This window comes from Durio zibethinus, unplaced genomic scaffold, assembly GCF_047325235.1.
Source record: "Durio zibethinus cultivar Kanyao isolate XHJ-2024 unplaced genomic scaffold, ASM4732523v1 HiC_scaffold_243, whole genome shotgun sequence".
Lineage (NCBI taxonomy): Eukaryota > Viridiplantae > Streptophyta > Magnoliopsida > Malvales > Malvaceae > Durio > Durio zibethinus.
The window spans coordinates 1-12,500 of NW_028322866.1; the positions used below are offsets into that span (position 1 = coordinate 1).

Below are 12,500 nucleotides of genomic sequence, written 5' to 3' on the forward strand. Positions count from 1 at the left end.
AAACATGAAATTAATCAAAGACGCAAAAAAAAAAAAAGACGCAAAAAAAAAAACTATATTGAAAAAAATAATTTTGATGAATCCATTGCAAGACATCAAAAAATGACTGAAAATAAAGACAAAAATCATTATGATTTGTTTATTCCTGAAAATATTTTATCCCCTAACCACCGGAGAGAATTGCGAATTCGAATTTCTTTCAATTCAAGGGATAAAAATGGTATGCATAGAAATCCAGTATTTTTAAATAATGTAAAAAACTGTGGTCAAGTTTTGAATAAAAACAAACATCTTGATAGTGATAAAAAGAAACTAATTAAATTAAAGTTCTTTCTTTGGCCCAATTATCGATTAGAAGATTTAGCTTGTATGAATCGCTATTGGTTTAATAGTAATAATGGCAGTCGTTTCAGTATGGTAAGGATACATATGTATCCGCGTTTGAAAATTCGTCAATGGTACATTTTTCCATATATTATGATTGAAAACCGGATTGATTAATTTTATTTGAAAAAATTATAAAGTTCATAACGAACTTAAAATCATTGTGCATATTAAAATGAATGGTATTATTATTATTACTGATCAGTAAAATTCACATTCAAAAAAAGGGGGAGAGAAATTTTTGTTTTATGGTAAAAAATTCATTCATCTCAGTTATTTTTCAAGAAAAAAAAGAAGAAAACAAGGGGTCCGTTGAATTTCAAATAGTCAGTTTCACCAATAAGATACGAAGACTTACTTCACATTTGGAATTGCACAAAAAAGACTATTTATCTCAGAGAGGTCTACGTAAAATTCTAGGAAAACGTCAACGGCTTCTGTCTTATTTATCAAAGAAAAATAACATACGTTATAAAGAATTAATTAGTGAGTTGGATATTCGGGAATCAAAAAATCGTTAATTTGATTGAATTAGTCGATTTATTATATTTTTCATTTTGATGTACTTCTTTTCGTTTTCAACAATTCATGTAAGAATGAATCGAGGAAAAACTTATGAATCTATCAGCTACAGAAAAAGACCTTATGATAGTCAATATGGGACCTCACCACCCATCAATGCACGGTGTTCTTCGTCTCATCGTTACTCTAGATGGTGAAGATGTTGTTGACTGTGAACCAATATTAGGTTATTTACACAGAGGAATGGAAAAAATTGCGGAAAACCGAACAATTATACAATATTTGCCTTATGTAACACGTTGGGATTATTTAGCCACTATGTTCACGGAAGCAATAACCGTAAATGGACCAGAACAATTGGGCAATATTCAAGTCCCTAAAAGAGCCAGCTATATCAGAGTAATTATGTTGGAGTTGAGTCGTATAGCTTCTCATCTATTATGGCTTGGACCTTTTATGGCCGATATTGGTGCACAGACCCCCTTTTTCTATATTTTCAGAGAAAGAGAATTAGTATATGATCTATTCGAAGCTGCCACCGGTATGAGAATGATGCATAATTATTTTCGTATCGGAGGAGTAGCGGCCGATCTACCCTATGGCTGGATAGATAAATGTTTGGATTTCTGTGATTATTTTTTAACAGGAATTGTTGAATATCAAAAACTTATTACGCGAAATCCTATTTTTTTAGAACGAGTTGAAGGGGTAGGGGTTATTGGTGGAGAAGAAGCAATAAATTGGGGTCTATCCGGCCCAATGCTACGAGCCTCTGGAATCAAATGGGATCTTCGTAAAGTTGATCATTATGAGTGTTACGACGAATTTGATTGGGAAATCCAGTGGCAAAAAGAAGGAGATTCATTAGCTCGTTATTTAGTCCGAATCAGTGAAATGACGGAATCCATAAAAATAATTCAACAGGCCCTGGAAGGAATTCCGGGGGGTCCCTATGAGAATTTAGAAATCCGATGTTTTGATCGAGAAAGGGATCCAGAATGGAATGATTTTGAATATCGATTCATTAGTAAAAAACCTTCTCCTACATTTGAATTACCGAGACAAGAACTTTATGCGAGAATGGAAGCCCCAAAGGGAGAATTAGGAATTTTTCTGATAGGAGATCAAAGTGGTTTTCCTTGGAGATGGAAAATTCGCCCGCCGGGTTTTATCAATTTGCAAATTCTTCCTCAGTTAGTTAAAAGAATGAAATTGGCTGATATTATGACGATACTAGGTAGCATAGATATCATTATGGGAGAAGTTGATCGTTGAAATGATAATTTATACAACAGAAGTAGAAGATATCAATTCCTTTTACAGATTGGAATCCTTAAAAGAGGTCTATGGGATCATATGGATGTTTGTCCCTATTTTGACTCTTGTATTGGGAATCACAATAGGTGTACTAGTAATTGTATGGTTAGAAAGAGAAATATCTGCAGGAATACAACAACGTATTGGGCCTGAATACGCCGGCCCTTTGGGAATTCTTCAAGCTCTAGCAGATGGAACAAAACTGCTTTTCAAAGAGAATATTCTTCCATCTAGAGGAAATACTCGTTTATTCCGTATTGGACCGTCTATAGCAGTCATATCCATTTTACTAAGTTTTTCAGTAATTCCTTTTAGCTCTCGCCTTATTTTAGCCGATCTCAATATCGGTATTTTTTTATGGATTGCCATTTCAAGTATTGCTCCTGTTGGACTTCTTATGTCAGGATACGGATCAAATAATAAATATTCCTTTTTAGGTGGTCTGCGAGCTGCTGCTCAATCGATTAGTTATGAAATACCATTAACTCTATGTGTTTTATCAATATCTCTACGTGCGATTCGTTGAAATATAAACTTTTCTTTTCCCTATTCCTTTCGTTCTATAAAATAAGCTGAATGGATTGAATAGATATCTTCGTTATTTTATTATCCTTCAGGTTGATAAACTAAATTAGATAGTTATATATGAGTGAAAGAAAGCAGCTTATAAATTCGCAGTAAATTAAACAAAAAAAAATTTAATCTCATTTCCTATGTACAAGAGTTAAGTGGAAGAAAACATAAGTGGAAGAAGTCTTTACCCCAAGACGGGTTGATTAGTCAATCTAGCTTGAAGCGGGCTCAAAAGATCAACCGTATAGAGTTTTGGCTATCCTTTGTATAGATTCCCATACATGTATTGCCAAACCAAACGGGGGATTGAACAAAAAAATGAGTGGATGGTTAGGAACACCAAAATACACAAAGGATTAGTAATGGAGATTATGTAAATTATATAAAAAGGATATTTCTGGATAACATAAAAAGAATACTAATTGGGGCTTTAAATTAGTAGAAATGAGTAGGCAGTACTACCCACGATTCCGGTCCAGAGTATGCTCCTATCCACCGATTAAAGTAATGACTATCAGGAACGAAATAATCCTTTACTATTTTTTAGTTTAAGCCCCCATTCGTAATTTTCTCAGATCAGAAAGAAGAATAGGAACGAAAAAGAAAGAATAAAAAATAAATATTTTTTTTTTTTTTATTCTTTCTTTCATATATATAGAGAGATATAATCTGTGTCATGATTTATGAGCTAATGTAATATTTAATTTTTTTCGTAATCGAAAACAATGGGTTGAAATATCTATTGATATTTCTACAAGAAGTATTTTATTGAAGGCTTAAGTTATTACTCAACAAATAAAAATTGAAATTAGTAACGGGCGAGATCAATTCAGAAGCACTTTTTTTATTCTTCATAATATAGCAGACAGAATTCCATTGGTATAATTTTGGACCTTCCAATCCATTTTTTCTCTATCTATTCTACAACCATACGAAGAGAAATAATACTGATTCGGTCCTTAAATTTATTTGTGACCCACGAGGAGCCGTATGAGTTGAAAACCTCATGTACGGTTTTGGACTAGCGATGGGAACAGTGATGTTATCATCGACTATAATTATCTAACAGCTCAAGTACAGTTGATATAGTTGAGGCGCAATCAAAATATGGGGTTTGGGGATGGAATTTGTGGCGTCAGCCAATAGGGTTTATCGTTTTTCTAATTTCTTCTCTAGCAGAATGTGAGAGATTACCTTTTGATTTACCAGAAGCCGAGGAAGAATTAGTAGCAGGGTATCAAACCGAATATTCGGGTATCAAATTTGGTTTATTTTATGTTGCTTCCTATCTAAATCTATTACTTTCTTCCTTATTTGTAACAGTTCTTTACTTGGGGGGTTGGAATATTTCCATTCCGTACGTATTCGTCCCTGAGCTATTTGAAATAAATAAAATGAATGGAATCTTTGGAACGACAATTGGTATCTTTATTACATTAGCTAAAACTTATTTGTTTTTGTTTATTTCTATCGCAACAAGATGGACTTTACCTAGGTTAAGAATGGACCAATTATTAAATCTTGGATGGAAATTTCTTTTACCCATTTCTCTCGGTAATCTATTATTAACAACTTCTTTCCAACTTCTTTCACTGTAAAGAAAAAAAGAATACGAGATTCATGACTTGGTTCAAACAAGAGAAAGAAACAAACATAAAATTATTCATAGATATTCACGATATGTTCCCTATGGTAACTGGGTTCATGAATTATGGCCACCAAACAGTCCGAGCAGCAAGGTACATTGGTCAAGGTTTCATGATTACCTTATCCCACGCAAATCGTTTACCTGTAACTATTCAATACCCTTATGAAAAATTAATCGCATCAGAGCGTTTCCGTGGGCGAATCCATTTTGAATTTGATAAATGCATTGCTTGTGAAGTATGTGTTCGTGTATGCCCTATAGATCTGCCTGTTGTTGATTGGAAATTTGAAACGGATATTAGAAAAAAACGATTGCTTAATTACAGTATTGATTTCGGAATTTGTATATTTTGTGGTAACTGCGTTGAGTATTGTCCAACAAATTGTTTATCAATGACTGAAGAATATGAACTTTCTACTTACGACCGTCACGAATTGAATTATAATCAAATTGCTTTGGGCCGTTTACCAATGTCAGTAATTGACGATTATACAATTCGAACAATTTTGAATTCGCCTCAAAGAAAAACTGAGTAAGTAAACCTCCTATTCTATTAAAGAGAAATTTCCAATTCTTTTAAGGTTCCGTTTTGGTTTAAGTTAAAAGAATATTTGGTTTGACTTAAAAGAATGAGGCCTTTACTCTTTGTTTGGTCAATAAATAAAAATTCAATTACAAATTAACTGGTTGATAAGAATTTCGAATTCATTTTTCTTGAAAATCTATTAATATATTCGTAATTATTTCGAAATATATAGTTTCAAAAAACAAAATACCCTTTCGAACCGAACAAAAAAAAAGAATTAAAAACGAAACAATAATTGTACTTAGATCAATTCACACCTAATAGATTAGGATTTTATTCAATTAGGAACGTATCATAAAAAAAAAATTCCTGGTCGGGTCAATAAGATCATGAAAAGCATTTCGATTTATTTATCTCTTATTTTACATATAATGGATTTGCCTGGACCAATACACGATTTTCTTTTAGTTTTTCTGGGATCGGGTCTTATATTAGGGGGCCTGGGAGTGGTATTACTTACCAATCCAATTTTTTCTGCCTTTTCATTGGGATTGGTTCTTGTTTGTATATCCTTATTCTATATTCTCTCAAATTCTCATTTTGTAGCTGCTGCCCAGCTTCTTATTTATGTGGGAGCCATAAATGTTTTAATCCTATTTGCTGTGATGTTCATGAATGGTTCAGAATATTATAAAAATTTTAATCTGTGGACCATTGGGAATGGCCTTACTTCGTTGATTTGTACAAGTATTCTTGTTTCGCTAATTACTACTATATTAGATACATCATGGTACGGGATTATTTGGACTACAAGATCAAACCAAATTATAGAACAAGATTTGATAAGTAATAGTCAACAAATTGGAATTCATTTAGCAACAGATTTTTTTCTTCCATTTGAATTCATTTCACTAATTCTTTTAGTTGCTTTGATAGGTGCAATTGCTGTGGCTCGTCAGTAATAAATCTTTCTAACTAGGAATAGCAAGCAATCCAAATTAAACTTTTTTCTGTCTTATCGCATCTATTTTCCTTGAATTCTTGTTCGTGTATAAAATATAAAATAGAAATTCGTTTATTCGAGATATTTCCAATATATTCTTTTTGTTATATTCTATTCTAGTCAATCAAATCCGTTGAATTATTGTTCATATTAAAATGAATCGAAATTGATAAGGAGTTGGTCAATGATGCTCGAACATATACTTGTTTTGAGTGCCTATTTATTTTCTATCGGTATTTATGGATTGATCACGAGTCGAAATATGGTTCGGGCCCTTATGTGTCTTGAACTTATACTGAATGCGGTTAATATAAATTTTGTAACATTTTCTGATTTTTTTGATAGTCGGCAATTAAAAGGAAATATTTTATCAATTTTTGTTATAGCTATTGCAGCCGCTGAAGCAGCTATTGGATCAGCTATTGTTTCCTCAATTTATCGTAACAGAAAATCAACGCGTATCAATCAATCAACTTTGTTGAATAAGTAATATTAATAATATTAAATTATAAGATTCACCAATTTGAATTAGCATGTCCAATATGTTGGAATCTACATCATGTTTTCGAAAACGTAAGAAATCAAAGTATCTTGGTCCTTTCTTATGAGTTGATCCCGAAGGAAATTGATTAGAAAATTTCTGGTAAATCGTTGATTCATCTGGTGTTTAACTATAATGATTCATTTACAAGTTTACTAGATTGAAATTTTATGATGTTCAAAAAATTATAGATCCCATGTCACATTCAGTAAAAATTTATGATACATGTATAGGGTGTACTCAATGTGTCCGAGCCTGCCCCACCGATGTGTTAGAAATGATACCTTGGGATGGATGTAAAGCTAAGCAAATTGCTTCCGCTCCAAGAACAGAAGACTGTGTTGGTTGTAAGAGATGTGAATCCGCTTGTCCAACAGATTTCTTGAGCGTTCGAGTTTATTTATGGCATGAAACAACTCGAAGTATGGGTCTAGCTTATTGATACGTTCCCGAAAACCCCACTTGAATACATTTTGAATCCATTTTATTTTTTTTTTACTGAAAAAACCCGTGCTCAAAAAAAATCTTTTTTGAGCACGGGTTTTTCTGGTCCAAGTGCATCTTGTCTTTACCACGAATTATTTTCCTTGGTTAACAATAATTGTAGTTTTACCAATATCTGCAGGTTCTTTAATTTTCTTTCTTCCTCATAGAGGAAATAAGCTAATTAAGTGGTATACTATGTGTATATGCATATTTGAACTCCTTCTAACAACCTATGCATTTTGTTATCATTTCCGATTGGACGATCCATTAATCCAGCTGGAGGAAGATTATAAATGGATAAATTTTTTTGATTTTTACTGGAGATTGGGAATAGATGGACTTTCTATAGGGCCCATTTTACTGACAGGATTTATCACTACTTTAGCTACTTTGGCGGCTTGGCCAGTTACTCGAGATTCGCGATTATTCCATTTCTTGATGCTAGCAATGTACAGTGGTCAAATAGGATCATTTTCTTCTCGAGACCTTTTACTTTTTTTCATCATGTGGGAGTTCGAATTAATTCCCGTTTATCTACTTCTATCCATGTGGGGGGGAAAGAAACGTCTGTACTCGGCTACAAAATTTATTTTGTACACTGCGGGGGGTTCCATTTTTTTATTAATAGGAGTTTTGGGTATCGGTTTATACGGTTCTAATGAACCAACATTAAATTTTGAAACATTAGCTAATCAATCGTATCCTGTCGCACTGGAAATCATATTCTATATTGGATTTCTTATTGCTTTTGCTGTCAAATCGCCGATTATACCCTTACATACGTGGTTACCAGACACCCATGGGGAGGCACATTACAGTACTTGTATGCTTCTAGCCGGAATTTTATTAAAAATGGGAGCGTATGGATTAGTTCGCATCAATATGGAATTATTACCCCACGCTCATTCCATATTTTCTCCCTGGTTGATAATAGTGGGTACAATGCAAATAATTTATGCAGCTTCAACATCTCTTGGTCAACGGAATTTAAAAAAAAGAATAGCCTATTCCTCCGTATCTCATATGGGTTTCATAATTATAGGAATTGGCTCTATAACTGATACGGGACTCAACGGAGCTATTTTACAAATAATATCTCATGGATTTATCGGTGCTGCACTTTTTTTCTTGGCAGGAACGAGTTATGATAGAATGCGTCTTTTTTATCTCGACGAAATGGGTGGAATGGCTATTCCGATTCCAAAAATATTTACGATGTTCAGTATCTTATCGATGGCTTCTCTTGCATTACCGGGCATGAGTGGTTTTGTTGCAGAGTTGATAGTCTTTTTTGGAATAATTACCAGCCAAAAATATTTTTTAATGCCAAAAATACTAATTACTTTCGTAATGTCAATTGGAATGATATTAACTCCTATTTATTCATTATCTATGTCACGTCAAATGTTCTATGGATACAAGCTATTTAATGCTCAAAGTTCTTATTTTTTTGATTCTGGACCACGAGAGTTATTTGTTTCGATCTCTATCTTTCTACCAGTAATAGGTATTGGTATTTATCCGGATTTTGTCCTCTCATTATCAGGTGAGAAGGTCGAAACTATTCTATATAATTATTTTTATAGATAGTTTTGATGAATAAAACAAAAAATCAAAAAGTAATCCTATGATTTTTAAAATTGTTCGTTGTACAGTGAAAAAAAAAAGAAAGAAGTCTTTTTTCTTCTCTTAAGTTTAAGTTAAGTAAAAAAAGGTAAAAGAATTAAATTGAATTTTAATCAGACATCTTTGGCTTTTGTTAGAACCTTTTGAATCAAGTAGTGGAGTGATTCAAAAGGTTCTTGACAGCTTACAATAAGTTTTCTTATATATACGCTGTCCTATCTTAGTATTTGTTAGGCTTAGCCTTTTTATTCAATTCAATTAGATGTTAATGTAAATGAACCATAACTATGTAAACCTATTCCTAATAGATTGACCCCAAAATAGCATATCCAAATTATAAGAAATCCCATAGAAGCCACAAGTGCGGAATTTACACCTTCCAAATTTTTATTTGTTCGGGTATGTAAATAAATCGCGAATACGGTCCAAGTAATAAATGCCCAAGTTTCCTTTGGGTCCCAATTCCAATATGATCCCCACGCCTCATTAGCCCATACGGCTCCCGAAAGAATTCCTATGGTTAAAAAGATAAACCCGAGACTAATAATACGATAACTCCAACGATCCAATTGTTGAGTCAATTGATACCTGTAAAAATTTTTAGAAGAAAGAAAATAAGTGTTTAATAAAACATTGCTTCTTTCATTCATGTATTGGATTTCGCCAAACGAAAATGACTGATTTAATAAATTATTGTTTTTACCAATAATTTTTATGGCTTTTCGAAATGTAATGACTAGAAGAGCTACTGATAATAATGATCCACATAAAAGAGCTGCATAGCCTAATACCATCATACTTACGTGCATCATTAACCACTGGGATTGGAGAGCAGGCGCTAATATTGCGGATTGATGCATTTTGGTTAAAAGACCCGAAGTGGCAAAGCCTTGGGTAAAAATAACACTTGGTGCGGTTATTGCGCTTAAATCATTTTTACGCTTTTTAAAATAGTAAACCATATGAATAAGGGAGAAACCCCATGAAAGAAAGATTAATGATTCATATAAATCACTTAATGGGAAATGTCCTGAATAAATCCAACGAGTGACTAATAATCCTGTTATACAGAAAAAGGTAACTATCATGCCCTTTTCTGATGAATCATATAGTCCTACGACTTCATCGACTAATAAGAATAAGGTTAAAAAATGAATTGTAATTACAATTGAAACGACCGAAAAGGATATATGAGTTAATATATGCTCTAAAGTTGAAAAAATCATAAGAATTCTGAAAAAAGCGAGGGTTTCTAGATTTTATGGAATGGAAATCAGGAATTAAATTCATTATAGGACTTATTCTATCTCTTTTAGAAGATACTATGCCGCTACTCGGACTCGAACCGAGATGCTCTAGCACTGCTTCCTAAGAGCAGCGTGTCTACCGATTTCACCATAGCGGCTTGCTCGAAATCATAATAAGCCATTTTTTATTCAATCGTCGAGATTGAAGGTGAAGGGGTCAATTCAATGTAAAATGTAAAAGAAGCATTTAATTTAAATTGATGAATAAAAACTCGTTTAAATAGCAATTTGAAGGTTCAAAAAGAATCTTTATTATTTATCGTTTTATTTAATTATCCTTTTTTTTATTTAATATTTAATTTAATATTTAATTATTTCAACAGAGATTTTATAGTTTGTGTTTTCCTAAAAGAGAACTCCTCTATTGTAACTAAACTAACTAGTTGTAACTTCAATTCATAGATAGAATTCAACAAAAAAATGTTCTTTATCATTTTAATTTTTTAATGATTCATCTCTCATTCTTTTATATGATTTTTATGAATCTATAAAAAAAAAAATGCTTATCAATTGAATGAATAAATGAATGAAAAAATATTATTTTTAGAGATCACAATTTCAGCACCACATCCAATGATTTCAAAAGATTTATGTAATTTGCATAGCTTTGTATTAATCGTTAGGATTTTGCGTTTTAAGGATTTATCAAACCAACTAGATATTGGGTTGTACACGTTACGTTATATAAAAAGCGTTTCGATTCCTGTCATAATTGTACCATACTTCAAAAAAGTATTTCGAATTTCGAATTCTAAAAATATGTCTTGATTCATCTTCTTATACAAACATAGAATTTTTTTAGATCATTTTAAATTGATACATTATTTGTATATCCACTAAATTATAAAGGGAGTTTTCTCAATTGGGTTGAAAGCAAGGGAAGGATATATAGTAATTCAGAGAAATAATGATTCATAAAGTTACAAAATTGAAACTTAATGGATTAGTTTCAACAACCCAGTTAAAGCTCTTATATATATGTGCTCCGATATAGCTATAGTATAAATATACAAATTTTTATTATTTAATTATTTAATTATTTATTATTATAAATTGAAATTGAATATTATAAAAATAACAAATTATTATAACACTAAGATACCAAATGGGGCGATGGGGAAAATGAGAATCCCCATCCCGGAAATGAAAAAAAAAAAGATATTCAAAAAAGAAAACCTTTGTATCTTATTCGAGTTAAACCAATTCAGATTAAAAAAAAATTATTTGTCGTACAAAAAAACTTTTTGAATTACCCGTAAAAATAGATCTCGATAATGAAAAAGCTTTCAACGCCGCCCAATATCCTTTCTTTTTCCAAACATTTTTTCGAATACGCTTTTTTGATGTAGAAGTACGTTTTTTTGGAACTGCCATTCAAAAAAAAGGTTATTTAGTGCTATAGTTGGATGTCAAAGACATCTATTTTTAAAACAAAATGATCGGTGTCTTTATGTCATTATTTATCTATTCCTATAGATTTTCTAGATTAATAGATTTTCTAGATTATAATTATCTATATACTACTATATAAATTTCATAAGAACTAAATAGAGATGGGAAAATAACATAAAATGCTTCTATTCTAGAAAAAAAAAAAAAAAAAAATATGATATAACCTTTTTTTATTTATATTCCATACACTATCCAGAAAAAAAGAAGAATTTGTATTTAATTTATTGGTACCTTTCTTTTTTATATCTCCATTCAAATCTATAGGATAGATTAGGATCTATTATGATATATAAATTGAATTGATGAAATCAAAAAAACGTAAAAAAGAGTCTTTCCTTCTCTATCTCTGCCTATTTTTTTTGTCGTCCTACATTTATAATTTATACATCTCCATTTATACACGAAAAATACATCAAAACAAAAAAATGTAAAAAAACCATTTTATTTACCTAATAAAAAACAAACTTGAATTTTTTTCTATTAATTGGTAATTGGTCAAGCTCGAAGAGAGAGTATGCCCAATTTTCATTTTCAATCAAATTCGAATGAGACTCGTAATTAATCTGTTAAAGGATACATAATTTTGAAAAAAAAAAAGAATATTTTTTTTTTCCATTAGTAACTCGGTGATATCATTTGATTACTTCTAACTTCGAAATTTGAATATTTTTGAAATATTTGAGAAAGATTAAAAGATTAATAATAGAAAATTCCAGTTAACTTTGTAATATCTTGATTGTATTATTGCTCCCTTTCCATCAAAAGAGATAAGAGCCGGTGAATCAGAAACGATTAATTAAGAAAGAATAAGAAAAAAGTTTTTATGGAGCATACATATCAATATTCATGGATCATACCTTTTGTGCCACTTCCAATTCCTATTTTAATAGGAATGGGACTCCTACTTTTTCCGACGGCAACAAAAAATCTTCGTCGTATGTGGGCTTTTCCCAATATTTTATTGTTAAGTATAGTTATGATTTTTTCGGTCGATCTGTCTATTCAGCAAATAAATAGAAGTTCTATCTATCAATATGGATGGTCTTGGACCATCAATAATGATTTTTCTTTCGAGTTTGGCTACTTTATTGATTCACTTACCTCTATTATGTCAA

The 12,500-nt window shown here is 31.5% G+C and overlaps 1 protein-coding gene across 1 annotated transcript; it reads left to right on the forward strand.

Moving 5' to 3' along the window:
- The first annotated feature begins 583 nt into the window (after positions 1-583).
- LOC149509103 (NAD(P)H-quinone oxidoreductase subunit H, chloroplastic) lies at positions 584-5,232 on the forward strand. Its single transcript, XM_089757775.1, has 2 exons — positions 584-2,735; positions 3,856-5,232. Exon 1 carries the CDS (start codon positions 1,000-1,002, stop codon positions 2,179-2,181), a length of 1,182 nt encoding a protein of 393 aa, XP_089613901.1. The 5' UTR covers positions 584-999; the 3' UTR covers positions 2,182-2,735; positions 3,856-5,232.
- The last annotated feature ends 7,268 nt before the right edge of the window (positions 5,233-12,500 follow it).

Bases quoted from the DNA above. Each gene is read 5' to 3' on its own strand.
- LOC149509103 (XM_089757775.1), top strand. From the start codon at position 1,000: ATGAATCTATCAGCTACAGAAAAAGACCTTATGATAGTCAATATGGGA.